At 42.3% G+C, this 27,908-nt stretch overlaps 1 protein-coding gene across 11 annotated transcripts in view; it reads left to right on the top strand.

Annotated features, from left to right (window-relative positions):
* Window positions 1-18,600, top strand: part of TNIK (TRAF2 and NCK interacting kinase) — a 352,035-nt gene extending 333,435 nt beyond the window's left edge. For all 11 annotated transcript variants that reach the window (XM_075937944.1, XM_075937946.1, XM_075937945.1 and 8 more), the window contains 9 exons: window positions 1,688-1,802; window positions 2,866-3,036; window positions 4,488-4,631; window positions 6,685-6,819; window positions 8,111-8,211; window positions 11,828-11,977; window positions 13,674-13,833; window positions 14,416-14,555; window positions 18,018-18,600. In XM_075937944.1, the coding sequence (XP_075794059.1) occupies window positions 1,688-1,802; window positions 2,866-3,036; window positions 4,488-4,631; window positions 6,685-6,819; window positions 8,111-8,211; window positions 11,828-11,977; window positions 13,674-13,833; window positions 14,416-14,555; window positions 18,018-18,101 (1,200 nt within the window). In that variant the 3' untranslated portion in view covers window positions 18,102-18,600. The remainder of the gene's footprint in view (window positions 1-1,687; window positions 1,803-2,865; window positions 3,037-4,487; window positions 4,632-6,684; window positions 6,820-8,110; window positions 8,212-11,827; window positions 11,978-13,673; window positions 13,834-14,415; window positions 14,556-18,017) is intronic.
* The last annotated feature ends 9,308 nt before the right edge of the window (window positions 18,601-27,908 follow it).

Genomic DNA, 27,908 nt, shown 5'->3' with positions numbered 1-27,908 from the left:
ATAAGAATTTTGTTTTGTTCAGGAGAAGGTCTTAGCTTCATTTTCCTGCACTAACAAAACCCGGGTTTAAAAGGAGAGCAATGTGATGGGAGAACTTTTTCAGTTTCCTATCACCAAGTCTCAGCTTTGTCATCAGCTATGTTATGTTCCGGTTTAGTTTTATTATTTAAGATATGACCATAGGGGCCCCTCTCACTTTAATTCTGAAATCATTTAACTAACTTCTTGAAACAAAGTAGCCCATTGAAATACCTCCAGTGCTAAGTGGTAGGATTTAATAACAATATATATTGTACATGTGAGGTGGTTACATCCATGTGATAGACTGCGGAACCATGGTAGATTGGAGAGCAATGGGATAAATTTCATTTCACATGTCTCTTGGAACACCTCACCTGGGCTCTACCCACTAATCCACTTCTGTCAAGAGTTGGGAGTACTTCTAAGATACCAAATCTCTGCTGCCAACTTGACACAAAAATATTTCCTCCCTTTTCCTATCCTTCACAGTCCCACAAATTTGTGATTTCATTTGAGAATTTAAAGTATCTTGACAAACAAGATAAGACATATTCTGTCCTGGACTAATGATGGATTTTAAAGTCCAACATCATATAACCCATCAGGATTAGAAGTGGGTGCTTTTTAGAGGGCCAGGATTTGTAACTTTCCAATGGGATAAATATTTCTGTTTTTGTTCTAGCAGATAAGAGAGTAATGCCTAGTCAAACTATAATATTATATCTACAGAAGTTGTACTGGGAAATTTTCAGAGGTTTTGAAAATGTATTATTTATTTTTCTTTCTTTCTGCAATCCATATACCATATAGTTGAAGATATGCTAATTAAAACATCATAGCTTTACATGCATAGGTATCTCTTCCTCCCCCTCCCCCCTTAAAAGAAAAGCAATGGGAATACTTAAACTGTCAAGCATTCTTGAAATAATTTTCTATAAAACATGTGGCATGTTCAAATACAGAGAAGTGTGATTTAAAGTTTTGTTTGTTCTTCCCTGGGACATCCTGAAAAAATCACTCCTGGATTCACCAGTCATGAGATGCAGTCATCCCAAACCTTTGTCAGTGAGGGTATGTCTACACTACAGTGTTATTTCGAAATAGCTTATTTCGAAATAACACGTCTATACACAAAATGAAACAGGCTGGAGTGGCCACCAGGGCACTCTGGGAAGGCTGGAGGCATAAGTGTCGACACAGCACTTATTTCGAAATAGGCGTTATTCCTCGTAGAATGAGGTTTACCAAATTCAAAATAAGTGCTCTGCTATTTCAAATTTATTTCAAAATAGCAGTTTGGCTGTGTAGACGCTAGGAAAATTATTTCGAAATAAGGGCTGTTATTTCGAAATAACTTTGCTGTGTAGACATACCCTAAGATTTTTCTTCCGCATCATCATGTGTTTGGTAGTTAGAATTTACGGTGCCTATTGTACTACCTTTCATTTTTAAAGCACAATTCAATCTTTCATGAATCTCCCTTTTTATATAATGCTTCTTAATTATTTTAAATGTATATAAACACTGATCAGACAGGGCAAAGAGAATGGTTTTGAACAATGGGGCATGGGCAAAGATTTCAATTTGTTGTTCACTGGAACCAAAAACATTGATATTAAGTATTATTCTCTTCCTCTGAGCCATCATCCTGTTGCTTGTTTTATAGTATGGCATGGGAAGTAGCACCAAAGCCTCTTTCACTCCATTTGTGGATACTAGAGTGTATCAGACCTCCCCTACTGATGAGGATGAAGATGATGATGAAGAATCATCTGCTACAGGTAGGAAGCAGTGTGGCCAACATGGGGCATGGACTAAATGAGATCAGAATGCACACCTAGAACATAATCCACACCTTAAAACCTTCATTAACTCTTGTTTGGGCTTGTTTTTTGTGGGTTTTTGCTTGTTTTTTTATTTTATTTTATTTTATTTTATTTTATTTTATTTTATTTTATTTTTCCTTCCACTTTCCATGTAAAACCTTGGAATGATGAAATACCATGCGAGAGGCCTGAGATGCAAGGGTGGGAAGCCTAAGGCCTGGATGCAGACCCAAGTTTTCCTGGATTCAATCCCGAGGCTCGGGGCTCTCCCCTAGCACTGGGGAGCCCATCCAGACCTCCCCCACCATCTGCACAAGGGGCTGGAGCTCAAAAAGTCTACTTGTCTGGGTTCCCCAAGGCTCTGGTGTACAAGGGGACTGTGGGGAGTGTCTTTCTCCTTCTCAGTGGGGGGCCATGTCAGAGTGGGGTTTTGTTTCTTTTTTCTCACTTGTGTGCGGCCCCCTACTGATTTTTTTTGTGGGCCAGTGGTCCAAAAAAGCTTCTCCACCCCTGCCTGTGAGGAAGCAGTAATTGTTGTGAAAATGTGCCCACCTTCCCTGTTAGTGGGGGAGAGATTTCTAGGACCCTTTTGCAGAATCAAGTACAGGTTTGGATAGTTCATAAACTTTGGCTGCTGATATTATTCTTCATTTAATTAATAAATAATAGTAGGACCCGATTGTGCTAGGCACTGTGCAAACACAGAACCAAAAGACCCAATGAGCTCACAATCTAAGATAAGAAACAGTAGGTAGATACAGACAGACAGGAAAGGAATTCAAGGAAACAGACCATTCTGGTGATAATGACAGGCGATGGTTTTAGCAGACCAGCTACCTAAGCGTTTGGTGTTCACCCGTCACTAAAATATTTATCTTAGCTTGTTTGTAGCATTTTTAATATCTTATCCCTAATCTAAAAATAAAATGAACAATTCTCTACTGATTCAAGCAGCCAGGAAAAGTAGTCAAGCTGCAGGGGAATTGAGGAAGCTGCTACTAATATGTTTTCTTTTTAGCACTGTTTACCAATGAACTGCTTAGACAAGAACAGGCCAAACTGAATGAGGCAAGGAAAATCTCTGTGGTAAATGTGAACCCTACCAATATCCGCCCTCACAGCGACACGCCGGAAATCCGGAAGTACAAGAAGCGCTTCAATTCGGAAATACTTTGTGCTGCTTTATGGGGTAAACTGCTAACTATCTAACTATTTTGCAAAGTTTTCTAGAGCCTAGGGCTATAAATAAATTGTATTAAAGGCTCCTTCACTATGGGTACGTCTAGACTACAGGGTTTTGTCGATGGAAGTTTTGTCGACAGATACTGTCGACAAAACTTCTGTCGACATAGAGCGTCTAGACACATTCAGTTCTGTCGACAAAGCAAGCTGCTTTGTCGACAAAACCCTGTAGTCTAGACGCAACCCTACAGACAGAACTCTGTCGACAGAAGGTGTTATGCCTCGTAAAATGAGGTTTACCAGCGTCGACAAAACTGTTGAGTTCTGTCGACGTTATGTCGACAGAACTCAGCGGTAGTGTAGACGCAGGTATAGTTTTGTCGACAAAAGTCCACTTTTGTCGACAAAACTCAGTAGTCTAGACACACCCTATGTGACAGCAGCCTTACGCTACACAACAGGCACTTTGAGCAATTTGTAACTGGTGGAACCTTGAGGCTTCAGGGCCTGACTGTATAAGGAATTACTGTGTAGCCAACAAAGGTGTGAATCTACAGCACGCCAGCTTGCCAGCCAGTAGCATCTCTTGTGGACACTGCTACAATGCAATGAAAGTCCCACTGCTTGAATGTACAATCATTTGCTATGTAGGCAAGCCCTAATTTAAGTATCCACATCATATGTATGCTCTTAGATAAGCCCTTAGATACCCAGATGTGTCCCATTTTCAATTAAATTCCCATTTATATGGGTGGATGACTGCCTAGACATTCAAACTTAAAAACTGAGATCTCTGTTTCAGAAGAAACTAATTCTGCCTTGTATTTCATCATAATTGTGTTGTCCAGCAATTTATATTTTAGTGACTGCTTTTAATGGTGATACTATTGCTGTAAGGGTATGAAGAGGCAACATGAGGTAACACTTTAAAAATGCCAAGTGAATTAGCAGCCTAAGTCCAATTTTCAATAGTGAACATCAATTATAATTAGAAGCCTAAGTCACATGGATTTTTTCACTATTGGAAATTGGTCTTAGGCACCTCAGAACCGGACATTCTTGAAAATCTTATTCATGCTTTAGTGATAGAGCAATGGACAGGGAATAAGTATTACAGACCTCTCATCCCTACTGTGCTGGACAGCCTTGGCCAAATCACTTGTAACTTCTTCATGCCTGATAATATCTCCACACCAATGGGATGCGGTCATGAAATTCTCTTAATGATGCTGTCCAAATTTATGATACATAATCTCATGCTAGATTTGTGCGGCTGGGATTGTCGTCCTCTTTGGGAGCCTGAGGTAGCAGAGAGAGAGAGATTTAAGCCCTGATTCAAAGTCTATGGAAATCAATGGAAAGACTTTCACTGCATTATCTTCAATAGGCTTTGCACCAAGCCCTTAAAGTAGCAGCAGTGGAGTGTGGTATAAGTCCATTTGTTTGTTCAATATCTAGGTGTTAACCTGCTAGTGGGTACAGAAAATGGACTGATGCTCTTGGATCGAAGTGGCCAAGGAAAGGTGTACAATCTGATCAACAGAAGGCGATTTCAACAGATGGATGTGCTAGAGGGACTAAATGTCCTTGTGACAATATCAGGTACACTTATTTCTCTGCTTCACTGTTCACAATCCTTTTCTTTCTGATTTCCTGGGAGCAGTTCTGTGCAGGGATGTTAAATATCAGTTAACTGAATAGTCAAATTAACCTCATGAATTCTTATTGGTTACTCGACTATTCTACAGTCCTCAGGAGAGGGGCCAACAGCCAGTACGCTCTGGCCCCTCTCCCAAGGAGCCCTCTGCCATGCCATGCTGCTGACTCTGTATTGGTGAACACCAGCTCCCTTCGTCGACTGGCTGCCTGTCACCCTGTACTGTTGCCTCTGATACAGGGGTGGCAGCAGCCCCTCTCTGAGCTGCAGGGGGTGTGAGCTCCTGGACCTGGCACAAGCTGGAACTGAGCTGGGCTGACTACTTAATGCACTTTAAATGCAGAGCTGCAGCAGAGGTAGGTCCTGGACCTGGTGCAAGCCGGGACTGAGTCGGGTTGCTGGCCAGCCTGCTAAAGAATGTACTGGTGTTGGGGGTGGGGGCGAAATGCGTGTACTCTATAGCATTAACTTATAAGCATTTGCTTCTATGTTAATTGACTACACTATTACAGCCTTAATTCTGTCCCAGACAGTACTCAGCCATTAATGTCAGAAGGAGGACTGAGACTGGCTTTGAGTTTAATTACAGGATCAAAGAAATTAGATCTGGGAAACATCTCTTGGGGCATCTTGTTCCATCTTCGGTTGCAAGAGTTGCTTCAAGTCTCTACTCTCCCTAAAGGGCACCTGGGGACTAAGAGGCTCAGGGTTGGGGCACCCTCAGACGGAAGTGGGGCATGCCCCCAGACAGCGCCATTAACCTGCCTAGTGATTCTATCTCTTTCCTGTATGGTTTTATGAGAAGGAATCCCATTCCAGGCACATCCCATTTTCCTGGCACAACCAAACCCTTACCTTGTTTTAAATTACAATAAGAGGAAGCTGTATACTGAATTTGTTGCATGACTTTAGGGATGTGAACGACTAGTTGACTAGTCGCTTCCCCCCACTTGCTGCCTCTATCAGAAAGAGGCAGCTAGAGGGGAGGAAGAGGAAGGGGTACTCAGGAAGAAATGTTCAGGAAGGGGTACCCAGACCCCAGACTCTTCATGGCACTGCTGCTTTGAAATGTTGCATGCAGCCTGATACCGGGCTCCCCATGATGTTTCAAAGCATCAGTGCTGCACAGAGCCCAGGATCAGCGGGGGAGTCCCCAGCTGACCCCGGGCTTCACGCAGTGCTTCCACCTTTGAAATGTAACAACTGCCATAGGTGTTGCTACAAAATGCATCGACTGTTCGATTAGTCAATTATTGGATATTTAACATCCCTAGCCATTTGGTATCTTATTAAAAAGGTGTCTGTTCTTGTTGTCTTTGCCAGGAAAGTAGAGTTGAAAGCACTGGGGCTGGAGTTGGTAGGGATAGGGTTGGGCTTTTGGGATAGATGTTTTAAATTGTTTTCAGCTACTTTCTAAATGTTATTTAATGGCCTCACTTCTAAACTCTTTTTGTGTACAAATTGCTCCCAATTACCCAAGAAACAGGATTGTTATAGTTTCAGTTCTTTTTACATATCTCAAATCTTTCAGACAATTTGCTTTGCCAAATGATGATTCAGTTCTGGGGAAAGATTGAAGAATTAAATCCTTTTGCATATTTTATTCATTTATTTTTATTTCTGCACCTAAGTAATGTCTGAACAACATGAGTGGATAGCAAGCTTCAGCATTTTAGTTAACTAGATCATCTTTAGAGGAAGCAGAGCCATAGAACAGGGACAGAAAGAGGCAAGTTGGTGGACATTAAAATCCAATAGTGCTCCAAATTTTTAGGTGCCCAATTCAGCTGCATATTCTGTGTATGGGTAAGAATGTCCCTGTCAGGACCTCTGAAACCAAAAGCATGAGTCTTCACTCCCAGAACTAATCCGCTCTTCTGCTAGCCAAAACTCATAAACCTCTAAAGTGGGACAGTGTCAATACTGAGTGAGTGTGAGTTACAGTTGCTTTGTTGTTGTTTTTTTCAAGTGTTAATGGGGAGATTCGTTTTTCACCAGGAAAGAAGAACAAGCTGCGAGTTTACTACCTTTCATGGTTACGAAATAGAATTTTACACAATGACCCAGAAGTAGAAAAGAAGCAAGGCTGGATTACTGTTGGAGACTTGGAAGGCTGCATACATTACAAAGTTGGTAAGTGGAACAGAGTGAATGTCGTATGTCACCTCATAAGAGTTTCTCTTGAAGATTGTTTTAAGAAATTCATTATAGCTTTTAAAACCACAACTTAAGTAACCATTGCATTTGTACTAGTACTTAAAAGAGAAAGTGTGAAGCAGCAATAGTAGTGAACTTGAGGGACAACTCTGCTTGATGTTTACATATTCCTAAGGGCCAGATTTCCCCTCTCACAGTTGTAAATGAGGGTAACTCCTCTAAAGTTTAAGGAGTCACTCTAATCTAAAACTGGCGTCAAAGGAGAATCGGGTTCTGTCATTTATGTTCCAATTGATCATTTGCCATTTGATCCTGAGAGGTCTTCACTGAGTGTTCCTTATTTTTGAACAATTCGCAATTTTGAAGAGACTTTCTTGTATCACAGTTTCATCTAGGCAGTAGCAATCAGGAGTAGGCTGTTTCTGTAGCTATATGCATTAAAGAAAACCACTATGCTGAGTGATAAACATTCATGGTGTACTGCTCAAATTATCACCTGTCAGCCATGATAGTATTCTTACACTCTTCTGAAAGGAATGTAGGCATTTACACGCCAAAGGATACTAATAGAGCATCTAGTCTGGAATCCTATGTCAGTGGCCAGTGCTCTGCAGTATGTTATAAAAGCCCACATAACTGTGCAATTTTCCACCATGGGTAAGAAAATGTCTTCCTGAAATAGTCAAACCAGTTGATGGTCCATTAATGTCATGAAGGATAAATAAAGATGCCCCTGGAAATTTGATCCTAACTATAACAGCTGGTGATAATTCATATAAATGGATTAATCATCTTTAAGTTTGCTCTTTCTTTCACCACTCATAGTCCACTATGGAGGAAGGTAGTCTGATGGAAGAGTTTTTGAAGGAAGTATCTTATCTTATTAAATATTCCCTTGTATTAAATGTTTAAATCGCATATAACATTAATTTCCGAAGAAAGATAAACATCTTATTTTTCCTTTGATTGTGTAACTTTAGTTCTGATCTAATCAATAAGGAAAAGGATTTTTCCCTTCTTATTTCTAGGTGATATGGCCCAACAAAATGCCATTGCAGTATATTGTATTTTGATAGTATTTTGAAGAGCGATAAGGCAACAAAAAATAAGTATGCCATGATGCTAGTTAAACTTTAAATCCATTTCTGTGTACCAGATAAAATTGTTAACAACAAAAAGATAGTCAGAAGCTCTTCTTTGAGATAAAGTGTGTAGTCTTGTTTGTGTAAAATGGATGTTTTAAAAATTAGTTTTATTTCAATTTTAGTGAAATATGAAAGAATCAAGTTCTTGGTGATTGCCTTAAAGAATGCTGTAGAGATATATGCTTGGGCTCCTAAACCATATCACAAGTTTATGGCATTTAAGGTATGTTTATATTATTACAAAATAAATCCATCATCATAAGTACATGGGAATTTCTTTACTATACAGATTATGAAATTGTATCATTTCTTCAATTATCCTCCCCTTCTCAAGCTAGACAAGGAATTGCACTCAGGCCTCTTGTGTGGTACATAGAACTGACCTGGCAAAGTTACCACACAGACTTTTCAGGGGCACATCTTCATATTTCAGGGAGACACACAGAAAGATTCTTCAAGAATTTATTGTATTTAGCACTACCTTTGAGATTATTAGATGCAAGGTGCTATGATAGTGCTAGATGTTGCTGATAATTACTTATTGGCATTATTTGTGCTGGGTACATATTCTTCAACTGAAATTTTTTGACCACCATATTTTTTTAATGTGGACTAAGTAAATTATTTAATCTCAAGCTAATTTTACATTTAACGACATTAAAAAGTTGAATGTTACTTGTTTGTTTTGCATCTTTTCCCCCCTCGATATGGATTTTTATTTTAAGGTATAAAGTCTAACAATCTGAGGCCACTTTTCTTTTTTCCTCCCTATCTTCACCCAAAATTTTTCACCGATCTCTTCATTGTACATAAATTGTATCCAAGCTACCTGTGCTCTGAATTCTTTCTATTCAGCATTTTATAGCACTTTCCATCCATAGAGTTTTGCAGAGGGCTAACTGCTAGGGGCAGTGGATTCAGACACTGTCTCATGCTAAGTAATCTTGTTTTACTTCATTCCTCCAGCAAATATGTCTGCTTCAGGGAGGGTGAATGTGACCTAATGTTGAACAAAGTGAAATGCACTTCATATGAGGAAATAAGCAGTTAGGGCTATGACTCTACTCTACAAGTGCTACACTGGCACAGCTGCACCAATATAGCTGGGTGGCTAGTGGAGATGCTCTGTGTTCATGAGCTCTCCTGTTAGCATAATAAATCTACATCTATGAGGGGCAGTAGCTATGTCGATGAGAGAAGCTCTCACAGTGACATAGGCTATGTCTAGACTACATTCCTCTTTCGAAAGAGGAATGTAAATGAAGCAAATGGAAAGTGCAAATGAAGCACAGATTTAAATGTCCCACGCTTCATTTGCATATTTGCGTCTGATCGCTTTTTCGTAAAAGGGTTTTTCAAAAATGAAAGCGCAGTCTAGACGGGTTCTTTTGAAAGAACCCGTACTCCTCATTTTTTCAGGAGTACGGGTTCTTTCGAAAAAGGGTTTTGTTTTTTTTCAGAAGTACCCCAACTAGACTGCGCTTTCACTTTCGAAAAACCCTTTTTCGAAAAAGTACTCGATGCGAATATGCAAAAAAGCGTGGGATATTTAAATCAGCGCTTCATTTGCACTTTCCATTTGCTTCATTTAAATTCCTTTTTCGAAAGTGGAATGTAGTCTAGCGTGCCCATAGTGGTGACCACACTAATGCTCAGCTGGTATAACTTATGTTGTCCAAGGGAGTGGCTTATTCACATGCCTGAGTCACAGAAGTTATAGTGAAGTCAGTGGTAGAATAGATACAGCTTTAGAATGGGATGGGATCCAGCTCCCCAACCTGCCCGCACGTTTTGAAGCTGTAGTTCAATTTTCCTGTAGCTGCTATTTGAATCTATGGACTAAATAATCATCACACCCTTTCTATATCTATTCAGGGATTCACAGGGACTGGAACTATGCAAATGCAGAGTGGCCTTTCCTTGTCCTACACTGTCCCATGCCTAATAGTTCATTCTTGTTCAGAGTCAGCATGAAAACCATCCAGACAGAATACAAATGGTCTTCCACCATTGGCTGCTTTGCCCACACCCCAACACCGGCCTTACATGGCATGATGGCTTGGAAGGGAGAATTCCTCCCTATGTGTCAGCTGAAATACTCTCTCAAATAAAAATGAGCCCCCCTCCATGATCCTTTTTAAAGGCCCAAATTTTGGGGCTACACAGAGGCACCTGTGAAAAAGACCTGTGTTCAGAATGAGGAGCATAGTGGAACTTGCCCAACCCGCAGAAAATACAGTGCAGGAGAGTCACACTTTTTTAATGTAGACACCATCTGACCCTGCAGTTGCCCTGCACATGCTACCTCTCTGCAGAATGCATTCCACAGAGGAATGTGGGCTGGCTACTTCAAAGCCTAAATACTGGCAGAGATGAGTGTTTTGTTTGCAGCATTGAGGGCGTTTGGAGGTTGTGACCCTAAACTCAAGAGTATCTGTGTAAGGAAAAGACAAAAGAGATTTAAGTGATCAAAGACAAAGGGGATTTAAGGGATCATTATGAAGAGCTGATAGTGGAGCTTGATGTGGACACTGCAACAAAATAAGGACAGGCCCATAGAATTAAGCAGGGGGAAAAGGCATTACCCACCCATCACACATATTCTCCAAGACCTTGGTTCTAATGTAGGATTCACAGGGCTCCTGACCATTATAACCATAACTGGCCCCAGAGCTAACAGGGCTTCTTACCCATGTAACCCATAATGTGGGGTAGGCCCTCTTCAGCCTATCCCCTCAGGATGCAGCTCTCTGAGTTCTAGCATCCTCCCCTCCCCCCCAGCAAGTGGGATGGAGGGTGTAGCAGGGTTGGAATCCCACCCAATGAGGGCCACTAGGTCTGACCTCAGCCTGAAAAGGCTACAGGGTCTCTCACTATCATATGAGCCCAAGGCATGACACCAAAATCTTCTTGGAACTGTTCATTTTATTCTCTTCGCTGCACTGGAAACTGGCTGCCAGTTGCAACGAATAAACAACTCCACCCAGTACCTCAGTTTGGAACCAGGCGTGTTCCTACTCAACCCTCTGTCGTTGAAGGTGCTGCAAGGAAGGCAAAAAACTCCCTGGTACTTCACTGATTGGCCCAGGGGAGAAAACATTCCTGCCTTCCCCCCAAACAGGTGATCAGCTTGATTCTCTGCATGTGTCAGGTTGGAGTCCTAGTCTCTTAGTTCAGGTGAGTAGGTTCAGGTGAGCTGCAGGAATGGAGCTGAAAGAAATTCTACATGGTCCCTGCACAGAGCTAGAACCTGAGAACTGGGGAGTGTTGGCCAGTCAACACCCTCTCCCCCAGCTGGCCAGTGGGTGCCAAAGACTCCCAAAGGGAACTACCTATTGTCCTTTGGTGAATATCTCCCTTCCTTGCTGTTGGATTTCTGGCTCCCTTTCACAGATGCCCTAGCAAGCCCCCCCCCCCCACCCATTGCTGTGGGTGTCTGGCATGTGCCGGTATTTTTTCACATTATCTTTTCAAGCTCTCATTCCAGCTATTGAATCCATATTTTCCAGTGACTGCTAGCCCTGCATGGCAAGATGCAATGTGTATGTAACATGTCAGACAGCCTGCTTGTAATAACAGGGAAGAAAAACCTTAGAGTAGCGCTTTGAAGTCTCTTGTAAGATATAGCAATAAAAAAAGACTAATGAATCTACGGAGAGCGGCAGAGTGACCAAGTAATGGGGCATCTGAGATGAAACAAGAAATATCAGTGACACATTTCATAAGAGACAAACTGGTTTCATGACTGTGATGTGCTTCCAGTAGTGGGTTTTAAAACTGACTGAACGGATTTTAAAGTGACTGAACAGATTTTAAACTGACTGAACGGATTTTAAAAGTCTTTTGCAGATCTCCAGCACAAACCATTGCTTGTGGACCTCACGGTAGAAGAAGGTCAAAGACTGAAGGTTATCTTTGGATCGCACACTGGATTCCATGTGATTGATGTCGATTCGGGGAACTCTTACGATATCTATATACCATCTCACGTGAGTACGAGGAAGAGCTGTATCCCTGGTAATGGCCTCTCTGACAAGTGGAGGAGAAAGGATGAAGGAAACTGTATACTTAGCTAATAAAGATGAAGGATCTGATTCTACTGTCTTGACTTACATGGGAGGTGGGGAATTCTGCCCATACCAAGCCTACATGGTCAGGCTTAGTGCTGGCAAGATCTATGGAAGGAGGAATCCTCCCATATACACCACTGACCACTAGTGGATATGTTCCATAGCTTCTGTTTCCTTGCTGAGGGGATGGTTAATAGAGAACCAGGTTTTTCCCCACCAAACAAAATGGCCACTCCCATGGAACTGGGGTCATGGTTCAGATACCTTTTGAGTAGCTCAAATTCCTGCCCTTCCCCCCCCACTCACTTTTCCTGAATAAACTGTGTTCAGAACTGTGTATATGGTTCATAGACAGAAATGGACAGTTGCATGAAACAAGATAATATGAGGAGAATATGGCCTTTTCTGTGCAGTCCTACAAGCAGATTTTGCTGAACTGTGGTTAGAATCATCAGACAAGTTTGAGTTAAACACATTTTGTAAACAAGAAGAAAGCAGGACTGAACCGAGGGGTTTAGGTTCAACTTAGTTTAAGCTGGGCTAAATTCTGTCTATGCCCACACTTTAAATATTGCATGCAGTACTGGTTGCCCCTTATTATCGCTCTCTCTATATAAACATATTTTTCCATGGGAAAATAGTGACATCATCATGTCATTCTGCCTCACCACACCCCAACTCCAAGAACTTACGCACACGCACACAGAGCCTCATGCTACCAGTGCTACTGGCAGGCTTCCCTCCCACAGCCCTCCTGGCTGCAGCCCCTCCACACGCCACCCCTCACTCACATACGCACACAACCCCCAGCCAAGACCCCACACTCCCAGCCTGCTCAAACACTACCCTGCTGGGGCCACCCCCAACCTCTTGCCACTCTACTTGTGCCACTGGTAGGCTTCCCCTCTGACAGTCCTCCATGAAGCCTCTGGCACTGCCCCTTGTCAGAAGACAGGATAATGGGCTTGGCAGACCATTGATCAGACCTAGTACAGCCATTTTTATGTTCTTATCGACTGTGCTTGAGCAAACCATTGGAGAAGCTGTGTCAGCTGGAACTGTTTCAAATCAGCTTGGGAATTCTCTATCTGGTTATCTTAGTGACCCACCTAGGACAGTAGCCATCGTCCTCTGACAGTGTTGCCAGTGCCTGACACTTGAGCAAAAGCTGGAGGAAATGCCAAGCTATTGAAGATCAGAAACGTTAGCAAATTTGCTGCATCCTTGCTTCTATTCTCTCTCCAAACACTGTTTATTCAAGAAAGGAGAATATTTCCTCCTCAATTCTGTACCCAGTATTCTTAATTTCTGTTTCACTGTAATTTGAACACAAGATGTATTTATCGGTCAATAGTAGTTGATATAGGGTACTGTCAAATGTCAGACATCATTTGCTGGGGGTTTAAATGTTGCAATCTCCTTATAATGGCTGAGGCTTTTTATCTTTGACACTTCAGACAGTTTGATGGTGGAGTAAACATAACAAATTACTGTCTTTCAAGGCAATCCTTTAAATGCTGACGCATAGCAGTTTAATAGGGTGGGATTTTTTTTTTTTAGACTTTTCCCCTTCTTTCATTTAATTCTGATGGTGTGGGTTGTATTTTAATCACAGATTCAGGGCAATATCACTCCTCACGCCATTGTCATCCTGCCCAAAACGGATGGGATGGAGATGCTGGTGTGCTATGAGGATGAAGGGGTGTATGTGAACACCTATGGACGGATAACTAAAGACGTGGTGCTGCAGTGGGGAGAAATGCCGACTTCTGTGGGTAGGTTGACCCTTCCTCTTCTCCATCATTTACAAATGTAAAATAAGATGAGAGATAAAGGAAACTAAGATGGGACCATTTGGGCACTTGCCAGCCAAAGCAAACCGCTCCCAGTTGATCGACCTCACTGATCTCTAGTCATAGACTGGACCTTGAGGACTCCTATTTAAAGTCACTAGACTGGGGAGACAATGTGCTTCAGTGGAGAGGACACTGGATGGGGAGTCAGGAGAACCTGCATTTTACTCCTGGTTCTACCCTTGGCCTGCTATGTGACCTTGAGCAATTCTCTTCTCTCAGTTCCTCTGTTTCCCAACTGTAAAATGGGGATAAAGGATACTGTCCCCTTGTTAAAGCACTTTGAGATCTATGGAGGAAAAAGCACTCTATATAAGCCATTATTGTTATTTATTACTTGAGTGCATTCTTTTGATGTGGCTTCTGCTCCCTCTGGCAAATGGAAAGCTACCTGATTCCTCTAGACAGTCTTTGAAAATTGATTGGTGAGAGTGGCTTTGCCCATTTTATTATTAATAGCCTGCCAAATGTTTTTAATGCTCTTTTGGAAATTCCTTTTGACAGCCTACATTCATTCCAATCAAATAATGGGCTGGGGAGAAAAAGCTATTGAGATCCGTTCAGTGGAGACAGGACATTTGGATGGAGTATTTATGCACAAGCGAGCTCAAAGGTTAAAATTTCTATGTGAAAGAAATGATAAGGTAAGTCTGCCTCAAAACATGCATCAGTGCTTTACATCTCTAAGCTACAGCCAGCTACCTTGAGGTTTCAGATCTAGTTTGTCTTGAGGTTAATAAGTAATCAATTTAACGGCTTGCATAATGCACACAACACACAAGCAAAGCACTCCAAATAATTCCCTTAAGTAGGGACAACCAAGAGGCAATGTATTGATTCGGCCTGAATTTCTCCTAAGTGGTGATGACAAAGCTACTTGAGGAGTCTGCTCAAAACCTAATGGGACCGTTTGCCTATCTTTGATCAACAGGAGTGGATCAGTTGTGCTTCCATTTACAGAATCTGTGATAATGATTTTCTGCATAACCATTCCCCCATACAGCATAGTGAAAATGCTGCTGAAATAATACTCGAGTTCAAGCTGCCTCCCTAAACATTAGCCTGTGCTCTAAAATATTGCATGGCCACAGATCAGCTCCATGTAATAAGTCCATTCAGAATTTTTTCAGGTCAGTTACAGTTACACATGCAAATTACATTAAAAGAATATTATTAATGTTGCAAAGTCAAGTACTTTAAAAGTTAAGAAATGTCAGAATGTAGGTTGCCCATGCAACCTTAATTTTATCCCCACTGCATATATATTATGATACAATCTTAATAATGTTCTTTGAACATCGTTTTTGTGTGTGTAAATTCCTAGGATTTTCAAAAAGTAAATTGATAAAGTCTCATCATGTGGCATTATACTCTCACCCACTCATCAGCTGAGTTGGACTGTTAAGATCTACTGCATACATCTCTGCCTCGCGAGCTAATGGAATAACTGGTAGCAGTAATAGGATGTCATCCTCTGTGTGGACCAGCACAAGGGAGGGATAAGAAGCCCAATTTGCCAGAGGGCTTCACAGATGTGCATTAACAGTAGAGGAATGGCGAGACTCAAGATTCATGGGTTATATTCCAGGCTTTGGGGGAGAGCGCTCTCTAGTGGACACCAACTCTTCTACACATTTTCTCCAGACTCAGTCACTTCTGCCTCATCCTCTCCAACATCCCAATCCTTTCAGTTTATCCCTGGCTACTTGTTCTAAGCCCACACTCCTTGTCCAGCCAATCAATTATTCTCTCTCTCCCCCGACCCCTTCTGTTCCAACCTCCCCAGACTCCTTGTCCCATTCTATCCCTTGCCAGAGGTTGTTGGAAAGGCCAGGACTTTAACAGGGTTCAAAAAAGAATTAGATACATTCATGGAGGTTAAGTCCATCAATGCTTATTAGCCAGGATGGGTAGGGATGGTGACCCTGGCCTCTGTTTGTCAGAGGCTGGGAATGGGTGACAGGGGAGAGATCATTTGATGATTCCCTGTTCTGTTCATTCCTTCTGGGGGACCTGGCACTGACCACTGTCAGAAGACAGGACACTGGGCTAGGTAGACCTTTGTTCTGACCCAGTGTGGCTGTTCTTATGTTCTTATGTACTCTTTTTCTTCCCCAGTGAACTGGCTTTTGTCCTGTTATGCATTCACATCAACCAGCTTCCTCTTCCACATTCCCTGGGTATGAAAAGTGGGGTCAAGGAGAACACAGGAGAGAAAAAGGCTTCCTGTTCTCTGGCCCAGTTCTTACTCCCATTCCAGCCCAGAACCCAATTCCAGCTGAAGCAGCCTTTACAGGGAACCTTCAGCTTTGCTTCTGCAGCCCTGGTCTAGAACCGCTCTTTGGGGTTGACACAGATACAATCCACTCACGCGTAGGAGCTGTGAGCAGATGGTGGATACACCGTCTGGTTACAGGTGGGAGCTGTGAGGGGATGGAGCATGCACAGCGAAGAGACAATTTTTAGAGATTTTTAGCTGCTAAAATCAAAACTCTCTGCTGAGCATGTGCAAACTATGATTTTTCAAAGGTTTGTAATTTGGTAGAATTTCTCAAGGATGGCAAATGGCATGACCCTATCATAAAGGCTGCCCCACTGCCAAATTTCATATCCTGTTATACAAAGTATGAGCGTGCTAGAGCTGTTCAAAAGAAAAGGTCACCAGCTTTTTTAACATAGCAAAACAACATAATTTTCATTCTTAGAAACAACTCAAAATTCGGCTGATTTTTTTCCCCAAGATTGACCTGAGGCATATAACAGCATGAAAAATGTCAGGTCAAACAGACTGGCAAAGTGGTAATCAACTGAAAGCAGAGTCTTAAAATAGAAAGCCCTGCCTATAATAAACATGGCACTGTGGTGTAACCCCAAGCATAACTCTCTTCACTGGGACTGATAGCAAGTCAGGAAAGCCCGATAATTTCAACAGACACCTACTTTAATGAAGATCAGGCTGCGTGGGTCATTCTCCAGTGGTTTTGATTTTCTCACAATAGAGCCAGTACAGAGACAACCAACCTGCTGAATTTTCCTTTGACAGTAGCACCAGTTCTCTCAGTTGATGTCCTGTGTGAGATTCCAGTTTCCTTGTACTAGGCTTGGGAGAGTGTCCCTTTGCATAAAGAAAACACTGGAATGAACAGTGTTGTCATCTACAGCAACTGACTTAGAAGGTTGTGTTACATGATGAATTGAGACACACACACACACACACACACAGAAAATTCTGCGAGGTTGTCATTCATTAACTCTTCTGTGGTCTCAAGATACTAGCAAGGTGTAAGGTTCAAACTTAGTACTAAGGAATCATTATGTGGCATCCATACATCCAATCTTGCCCTCTGTAATGGTTTGCCTGGAGTAGTGCTGCCTGTGAACCTTTCCAGCATCCTCCCACAGTGGCAGTCTCTGTGGATGTGAGGAGGACAGTCTGTATCCCTGTATTTGCTGGACACTTCTGTAATTTTCACCCATTGAGTGGGGAATTGGAAGACTGGAGGGGCCTGCATCCCCAATTTCCTTCAAGTAAACAGGAGAGTCCAGTCTCCTTGAGAGTCCTTCCTGATCAGGAACAGATTGCTTCTGCCTCAGTGTCTGTCCTGACTGCCAGGCTTCTAGTGAAGCTCCCCTAATGCAGAGAGGCAGGGTTGCATCCTGTTCCTTCTCTAGTCGTTCCTGAAATGTGCCACGTTCTCTCCTTTTCTTCTCCCTCCAGGCCTGGCATTGGCTGCAGGTATTGCAGGGTGGGGCTAACTGGATTCTCTTTAATTCCTTCTTGCTGATGTAGGGTTTCTCTGCTCCATCACACCCTCCTTGTACTGCAATCACACTATCTGATTAACAGGATTAAAGCAGAACTTCACTGGAAACCAGGTGCCCTGTCTCCATTCAGCTCTCCTGAGAAAATTAAAAAAAAAAAAAAAAAAGAGGGGAACTGGTTGGCTCAAGGTATTGGTAATGGGATAATCTTCCAGCTCTAGGTTGCTTGTTTGACTCTAGCTTGGGTCGTTAGTGATGAAAAGACATTTGGTGGCTGTTAAATGAGTGAGCCTCTGAAAAAACATGCAATTAAACTTGGGTGTGGCTTTTTTCTCTCCATATAGGTATTTTTTGCATCGGTGAGATCTGGAGGAAGTAGCCAAGTTTTTTTCATGACCCTCAACAGAAATTCCATGATGAACTGGTAACAGAAGAATGCTTGACACTTAACTTCATGGCATTATTTCTAATTTAAAGGACATTAAACATGTGGACTAACGCTCTAGAGGCAGATACGGAAAGCCTTGTGGAATACACCACCCCTCTACACACACATTCACAAACAGTACACCCTTTATTGTTGCAGTCTGGTAATGGAGCGAGAGGGTTCACTGGAGATCCCTAAGAATGCAACACTGTGTTTGGGGCAGAAATAGACATATGCACTTCGAAAGTAGGGAAATAAACCTTTGGGTGGTCTCCTGACTAAGCTGTGTTATAGTGGATTAAGACTTTTTATTATTTTACTTTTTCTTTGTCCCCTACTTTGCAAGAGTGGGGAAGAAAATAGTGTCAAAAAGGTATGTTTTTAATTCTGTCTGCCTGCTAGCATCAAATATATAGTATGCTGTAAAGTTACTAATGAAACTGGTGAAAGACAGCACAATAAATGTACCTTTTATCCTTGTGATGAAGGCCATAACCATATAGCTGGGTAATTTTGGAAAATCTTTTGCCTTCACCAACATTTACATGCTGCTTTTGGCAGCAACAGCTTAATGGATTTTTAAAGAAGAGAAAAATAATAGTTTTTCCCCGCTTTTGGGAAATGGATTTTAAATGGCTAAACTACTAGCCTTAGACTAATAAAATCAACAACCATTTTTGTCAGTCTGTCAATCCATATTTCTATATGGAGCTTCACATAATGGTGTGTGTTGATAGGGAAAGTAGTGCCATTTGTTGTTACTTCTGAAAACAGTGGGAGAGTATTAGCATTTCTTTCCCCGTGCTGCATTATACAAGAGGTCGGGGCAAAAGAATGGATAGAACATAGGCTGAGAGAAACACAAGATCATTCAGGTGGCAGATCTACATGTGGAGGGATGCATGGAGCCACTTGGATGACAGGGATTTTAATTTGGGGTCCAGTTATAGTGACAGGTGATCAGGTATGCTCATCTGTATGGTTGGTCCCCACTTAATAGTGATGCTATGCATTCAGAACTCCCATTGAAGTTTGTGATCGCTGAGGGTGCCTATAGCCCCAATAAGGATTGTGGCCCCAGTGATAATGTGGCTTATGTTGATTTTTGTCTTGTGAGGCCATTCTCCAGATACGAAGATTGGGATGAGCAAGTTAGAAGGTTCTGATAGGCCAGTGTTTGTTCAGCGTAGGGGAGAGAGAGGGGATTAGCATTGCAGAGCTGAACTGTAAAGAATTTTTAAAAATAGGGTTTCTTTGGTGAAGATTCCGAAGCTATAATCACTTTCTGCACCCCTCCCCTCCCATGAATTACCCAACATGCAGTGAACAACAACATCTGTGCAGAAATATGTATGTATTTAGTTCAGGTTGAATTGTGTCCTTATAAACTCTGCTCAATTGATTTACATTTTAAGTGAGTATCTGGGATTTTTTTTCTCAATAGCTACAAGCATGGCTGCCTGTGATATTAGGGTGTTGCATAATGAGATCTGTGTTGCTGTTTTTAACCTACCTCGTTTTGTTTGTTTTTGTTTTGATTTTCATTTTGCTGTTCATTGCAGCACTGTTACCTTCAGGAACATATAGAGAGCTCAACTGGCATATGTAATCATAATGATTCTATTTAAAAAAAAAAACCGAATCAGCAGTAGTTGACAAAATCTGAATCCTTCACTGATTAAAAAAGAATCTCACAGTACCAGTTCCCAAGGCCTTGTAATTCAACTGCACCATCCATTAATGTGCTGGTAGACATTAGTTTTGTTCTTAGTCATTTAAAACTAGTGGCTGGCCAGACCATGAGTGAGAACACAATAAAAATCAGAAATCGGGGCAGAGGTATAGCAACTTGGTGAAAATGTGCTAGTTCTGGCCTGTGATAGCTAAAGATTTAACATGGAGACGACATAGGTTAGAAGCAGTTAAGAAAGGTAATCCAGGTAGCTGTGACAGCTTCATTTCTGAGCTTCTGCCATTGAGAAACCACAGTGCTGTCTCAGTCAGAAAATAAAATCCTAGTAAAGTAACTTGATCATTATCTCAGTTCAAAGCACCACTCATGGCTGCTGGTTTAATGGACACTCTCTTCCATATGAAGGACCTGTACAGTTGCTTCAGTGGCTCAGGCAGTAGGGCTGTGTATGCGATAGCCTATTGATCTGGAATTTCCCACTGTTGGTAGCATCACTGTAGCCCCACCTATGGCAGGAATGGCGAGAGCCCTAATGCAGATAGGTCTCCAGGCAGCCAATGGCATGTTAGCCCTAGTGGTGTCGTCTAACCCTGGTCAAAGCATGTCCACACAACCTGTGAGTATGATGCCAGCATTACCATCACTGACACTGCAAGTGGTGGAAATTCTGAAAATGGTAAATGGCAGCAAAGCTTGTAGTGCACATTCTAGCAGGGGCCTTGAAATCAGCAGCAGCATTTCACTGAGCACCCGAGAAACCACAAAAGAGCACTGAGTGCTTTCAGGAGTACTTCTAAGTAACAAATCTAGGCTTGCATAGTCCTGTTAGGGGGTCTCCAAAACAACCATAGGGAGACTTGAGTCTGTCAGCCACAGCAAAGCACTGTGGGTTCTTTGAGAAATGTCCTTATTTAAAGAGCAGGTATGTTAACTTGGGCTAACTATATTTTCAACTAAGGGTATGTCTGCACTACATGGCTCCGTCGATGGAGCCATGTAGATGAGCTTTGTAGACATAGCAAAATGAAGCGGCAATTTAAATAATCGCCGCTTCATTTATGTCAAAATGACAGCCGCGCTGTGCCGATCAGCTGTTTGTCGGCTCAGCACAGTAATCTGGACGCTTGGCGGTCGACACCAAAAGCCTTTGTCAACCACCCTGGTAAACCTCATCCCACGAGGCATAACAGGGTGGTCGACAAAGGCTTTTGATGTCGACCGCCAAGCGTCCAGAGTACCGCTCTGAGCCGACAAACAGCTGATCGGTACAGTGCGGCAGCCATTTTGACATAAATGAAGCGACGATTATTTAAATCGCCGCTTCATTTTGCTATGTCTACAAAGCTCATCTACATGGCTCCGTCGATGGAGCCATGTAGTGTAGACATACCCTTAGAGTCCTCACGGAGTGATGATCAGGAAGGGACTGTCCATTTCAGCCCACGTCTCCCACCACCATGCACATACGCACCTTCGTGCTTTTTATTGCAAAATATTTATTTAGCAATAACTTTTCTGATTAAATTGGGTAACTGCTGTAGTTGTTGCATCCTGGAATTAAAACTGAACCAGACAGGAGAGCCAACAGCCTGTGTAGGCCCTTGGGCAAGGTGTGGGGTGCTCTGTGCTCCTGGAAGGGGCAGGGCCTGAGGCGGAAGGGATGGGGAGGGGGCAGCCAACCCTCTGAGCCACCTGGAGTGTGCAGTGCAGCACTTCAGTGGCAATTTAAAGGACCTGTGGCCCCAGCCACCACCCTTGCTATGGTGACCAGAGCCCTGGACTCCTTTGAATCACTAGGCACTGCGGCAACTTCTTCCTTGGCCCCTCCCACCTCAGCGGCAGGCCTGGAATCAGAATAAGTCATTTCACAGTGATTGTCACCAGCTCTTTATATGTTCCCTGTGGCTACCTTAAACAAGCTTATTAATTTATGTTGCAAACTGGTGACTTTTTTTCCCCCTGAAGTGACATGTTCAGAATACACAGCTTTAAATGATTTTTTTTATTGTGGGTTTTTGGGGAACAGTTACAAAATAAAAGGGAATCATTGTGTTTAAACATAAGGTAGTTTGTGAATGTATTTTTTAAAAACCATACAGTCATTGAAACAAAACCTTAAGAAACCGATATTGATGCATTCTTGTTTACAGAGGATGTATGTGTACATACCATAGATCAAAAACATTTCTGGTGCCAACGACAATAAAACACAAAACTTCAAAGTTATGCCTTCTATATTTTTGTATGAACTCTACCCCGGGATAATAACCATTAGCAAGTCACAGAAGCAAAATAAGCCACACTTCTTCCGAGGCAGTTAGAAGCTCAATATTCTGCAACAAAACAGAAGTTCTTAGAAAAATAAGATTTACTATAAAAGGTCAGATAACTGACCCATCTTATCTGGTTCTCTGCCTGAGAAGAGTGTGGATATACCTCCCCGGTTCCTGCAGCTCTCATTTATGCCCTGAACCAAGAGATTTTATTTCCCTTTAATAGCATCTTAGGTGAAACTGACAGAAATGTGACCATCATTTTGGTGTTCAACAGGCCACTGGTGTTGTAATATGCAGCAGAAGCCATTTGTCATTTTTCCATAGTATCTCTTCAGTGAACACCCAGGATTTGCACATCTTCATATCACTTGTGGATCCAGATAATCCCTTGTATGGAAGAGAAAGTTTGATAAGTTGACCAGCATATAATGCACCCTTGTGATAAAGCCTTGAGTTATATTGGCATGCCAGATGCAAGGCTGTTCTTTCATAAAATCATAGAATCCTAGAACTGGAGGGGACCTCAACAAGTCAAGTCCAGACCCTTGCCTTCATGGCAGGACCAAGCACTTTCATTCAGGTCTATTATATTTGGCTCTTGTACAGCTATGAGCTTCAGTCACCCTGGAAGACACTGGCTTTGCAAAAGACCCAGAAGAAGGTTGTGACAGTGCAAAGTAGCTGCATCAGCACACTCCACCACTTATGCCAGTGTAGCCCCAAAAGTATGTATCACGAACCAGAGTCACAGGAGGTAGAGCTATATGAATAGCTGATGTCTTGGTTCACAGGCTATCTCAAAGCATTGAGGAGCAATGGGCAAATTCAGTTTGGGTTGACTAGAAAAACTGCATTTTTCAGCAAATTAAGAAAACTGATGAAAAATTATTTTGATTTGAATAAAGTATATGTTCAACTAAGAACAAAATGTTTCATTGTCAAGCTTTATCTTTTTAAAATAACTTCATAGTAAAATTCAAACCAAACAAAATGTCAGAATAAAATTTGATTTTTTTTCATATGTATCATGGTTGGGGAAGGGGGGGGGGGTAACTGAAACAACTAGTTGTCAACTCACAGGGCCATGGCCAAACAGGATTATGGATTCACTTCACAACAGAGTCAATTAGGGACAGTTGCTTTTATTAATCTCACTACGTCACTACTATTACAGAGTTAATACTGCCAAATGGATACACAGCTACTGCAAAGTGACACATCAATAAGCACAGGCAGAGCAATGCATAAAAAAGTAACATGCACCTAGAAATGCTTATGCCCCTTTCAGTCTGCAGGGAGTCCCATTCCTGTCACCTCGCACCAGGCTGCAATGGATGTGGCTCCAACTGAGGGAATCCAGGGCACCCTCCAAGGTCTAGGTCCCTGGTGAGACTCACTGGGCACGAGACTCCCTACACTAGTTATACTACAGTTGTTCACTAGGGCTGTGTCTAGACTACATGCCTTTGTTGGCAGAGGCATGTAGATTAGACAGATAGGCAAAGGCAAATGAAGCCGCAATTTAAATGATCGCGGCTTCATTTACATTTACATGGCTGCCGCACTGATCAGCTGTTTGTCGGCTCGCGCGCTAGTCTGGACATTCCCCCTGTCGACATCAAAGCCCTTTGTCGGCAGCCCTGTTATTCCTTGTGGAATGAGGTTTACCGGGGCTGCCGACAAAGGGCTTTGATGTCGACAGGGGGACCGTCCAGACTAGCGCGCGAGCCGACAAACAGCTGATCAGCTGTTTGTCGGCTCAGCGCGGCAGCCATGTAAATGTAAATGAAGCCGCGATCATTTAAATCGCGGCTTCATTTGCCTTTGCTGAACAAACAAATCTACATGCCTCTGCCGACAGAGGCATGTAGTTTAGACGTACCCTAGGTGTGCAAGTATTGGCTCAACACCATTCTTACCACTCATGAACAATTTGCATACCTTTTTTCAATTGTTTTTTCGGAAGAGGCTTTTCCAAAATTTGGCTCGTCTACAGTGGGCCAGATTTCAGAAAAACCTCTTTAGGAAGAGCCTTTCTTCCTCATAAAATGGGGAAGAAACATCCTTTTCCTAGTCCAGGGGTTCTGGCACAGACGTAAAGCAAGCCCTGTATCTGTGTAACAAACTTCCCAGTCCTATTGCAATACACAATCCTGCACTCATCAGGTCAGGAAACTACTAGCTAAATTTTATATAAACATCTCTACCTTTTTATATTGACATTATTTTTTTCCACTCTCCCAAAAATTAATTGAAGAGCACTGGAACAATGACCATTATTTACAAGCCTTAGAAGAGTGTATTGTTAGCATTAAGGTCTGCTTATTTTATAGGGCTATGTTCTGATGTGCTCAGAAAGCAACATGAGCAGATCTGATAAAAGGCAGATATTAGTAGTTGGATAACAATTAAATTCATGCTAGGAAGGGAGTCAGGACTTTTCAAGGCTGGACCCCAATATACCATGATAGGAAATCCTAGCCACCTTAGAATCCAGAAGCTCTTGGAGCTCTTAGTCACATGCTCACTCAATGGGATCCTCTAATGAGGCCCATTAAACCCAGGTGCTGATCACTTCCTCCTTAGCCATTATTTCAGTTAGGGGGTGGGAGGCAAATATTAATCAGCCACCTTTTTCATTAAAAATATTTTAACTTGCTAACCAAATTAATGTGTTTACAACCTGTTTTCATGTTTGTTTAGGAATACAATTAGTGAACACTAAGCAGCTTTGAGAGCCTGTCACTGTGCCAGGTAGTTAGAGGTAATTTCCAAAGCATTAACTTGCTTTTAATGTTTACAGTAGCAACAGGTCTAAGCAGCAGTGCTGGGATCCTGAGCCAAAGTTTTTCTATGTTCAAAGAGCATTTGGTTTTGGGCCCATATTTAAAATCTGTTATCCTTTCAAAAACCACCAGGCTGGAAGCTGAGCTTGTTCATGCTGGTGTAAATGAATTAACTCCACTGAAGTTAATGGAGTTACAGCACTACAGAATCAGTGTAAATGAAATCAGAATCATGTTTTCAGAGACAGATATGCAACCACCAGAGCAAAGATGCTCTTAAGATGAAGACACTAATGTTTACAGGCAATATGAAAAAGATCCTCCAAAGCAACACAAGTTACAGCAACCAAAGCATTGTCCACACTGGTGCTATGTTAGTGCTTCTAGTGTAGAGCTACCCTCAGTTTTGTACTACTGGGAAAACATAGTATCTTCATTAGTATATATTGAAAAGTGAATGCTTTGTTCTGTTTCCTGCACCATTTATACATCCCGTAGGCTGGATAGTCCTTTCCCACTGATAAAACTCAGTTGTGCTGGTTTCTGTCTGGCTCATGAAATTTCTTGAAATGTTTTCTGATTGCAATATGTGGTGAAAGAAAAAAGCAAAATGCTATTTCTTCTGCAGCTGGAAGTAAAACTGGACAGATGCAGCAGGTAATTGCCTTGTGAAATGGCATGTAGTGTACAAATCTCTTTGACATGCTGATTTACATCTCCTGCTTACAGTGTAAATAAACATGTAAAATTGCAGTGCTTATAATATTAACTAACATGTTTTGTTTTCTGCAGTGATAAACATCACCTGTTATTTTTCTGTCTCAAACTTCCTAGTAAGTTCAAAACTGCGGTCAGGAGTTGTTCAAAGTGAAAATTTCCTTCATTGCAGTTGGGCAAAATAGTCATCCATGGTACATTTGGATTCTTTTTAGTTTAACTCATAATAAAGATTGGATGGCACAAAAGTTGGTGCTGAAAACTCACAACTCTCACAGGGTTGATCAATCGGGTTGGCATATGCGGGGGAAGGGGGAGCAGTGCATGCTGCATTAATGAGCTTTTACTTGGCACTGAGGTGCAGCAAACAGACACGCAAAATGCATCAGCTTTACTCTACGCAGGTGAGCATTGGAACTGTTATAAAATTCTGTTTTAAGTACAAGTTGATTAAATAACACATTGATTTAAGGGCACAAAGCCCCTCTCACTTAGATGGATAGAAAAACTCATGTTGATTTCAAGAGGAACAGGAGTGAGGTTGTATTAAGCATCCAGTCATAACACCGGAAAGAGTATTTCCCTGTATATCTGATGAGCAGATGTGCCCAGATATACAGGATAGAGATGATGCATTGAAGGGGAGGGCGGATGGGGTAACTTCACCCCTTCCCCATTTGGTGCTTGGCTTGTACTGAGCGTGCTCAGTAACACTGCTGAAGCTTCTATCCTCAGTGCGCCCACCATGCTTTTACTGTCTCTCTCCCTCTGCCCCATCACAGCATACACAGGTCACCCCCGCCCCCAAATCTGAAATGGCACCCCTGATAACCAATATAGTCAGCTCTCACAATGGAGAGCTTCTAGGTGTGCTTGCCAACCTGGACAATCAGGAAAGAGGAAGGGGGAATGGGCTTCCAATGACGTTAGACCCTGGACAGTGGAATTCACTATTTTGACCAGAGAGTGTCAGTCCTTATGGGACAGCTGCTGGAGGACTGTTAGTGCACATCTACACAGCACAGCTAAAGCCGAAATAAGCTACACCACTTGAGCTACGTCAGTTGCGCAGCTTAATTCAAAATAGCTGGTTTTGGTGCTGTCTACACAGCAGGAAGTCTGAGGTAGAGCATTGTTCCTCTCACATCCCTTACTCCTTGTAAATATGAGGGTTACAGGAAGTAAAAAGTCCTCCCACTCGACATTATGTCGAAGAAAGTGCTTGTAGTGTAGATATGGACTATTATTATTTCAGAATAACGTTAGTTATTCCAAAATAACATTGCTATGTAGACATAGCCTTAGGGTCAACATAAGTGGTGCAGTATCTATACTGTGTTTATCTCAGTACATTAACCCAGGCTCCACACTGTTCCTGGAGTTGGTGTTAGTCTGTTGCTCTAACGGGGCACTCACATTGGTGGGAGACACATTCAAGTGTAGACTCATGCACAACTAGGTGGCTTATGAGTACCTAGCTTGGTAGTGTAGACTAGGCCTCACTGTTAGTGGTTAGTATTGAGCGAAATTCAAATCATTGTTATAGCTTAAACCCCATTTCAGGCTTAAAGATTGAGACCCAAGACTCTCTGGGGAAAGAAATTGGAGGTCCCAAGTTCAGAGGAGTTGCACTTTAAGGCGTAAATAGAAAGGACATCTATGAACTAAAGAGTAATGTGAGATGGTGGGGAAATGAAGTATTTACATAGTTACTGTGAAATACTGCATGCGCTTAAGGAGAGATCTGTAAACGGCATGGCAAATTGACAACTCATTCAGGAGTCCAACAAGGACTTTCTGAAATTACAGGCTTAGTTCAATTAAATTCAGGGGCATGAAAAAGAAAGAGAGATATGAGCCAGTTTGCTGTGAGCCTGAAGTTATCTGATGCCACCTAGCGTTAAAGCCTTAGTAACTCAGCAGTTGAACTTAATTTCCTTTTGAACGTTGCATCAGAAGGACCCTTTTAGCATGGATCATTCAGAGGGCATGTTCCCCACAGGGGAATTGATACCCCCTGAAGGTTTTTTATAAGTTGCAGTTCTGTGCCAGTGCGGACAGACTATCAAGGCTCGGGACTTCTTCTCTTTTGCTTCAAAAATCCCCATCCCTTCTTAGGAAGTGCATGCTGTTTCTGGGGACTGTTCTGAATGGTCATGCTTTGATTCGGTGTTTATAAGGGGCTGCCTAGGACTGACCTAGAAGAGGGTATAAGAGGCAAGGCAAGGCAATGCTTCCCCAAACTTCCAGGCCTGACCCCACCCACATTTAGCCCTCCTCCCCCCCCCCCCCCGAACACCTACTGCTTCAGCACTGCTCCCAGGTTGCCCCCAGGC

This window comes from Pelodiscus sinensis, chromosome 10 (genome assembly GCF_049634645.1).
Source record: "Pelodiscus sinensis isolate JC-2024 chromosome 10, ASM4963464v1, whole genome shotgun sequence".
Lineage (NCBI taxonomy): Eukaryota > Metazoa > Chordata > Testudines > Trionychidae > Pelodiscus > Pelodiscus sinensis.
The sequence above is the reverse complement of the archived record's forward strand: the minus strand, read 5'-3'. Positions and strand labels throughout refer to the sequence as shown.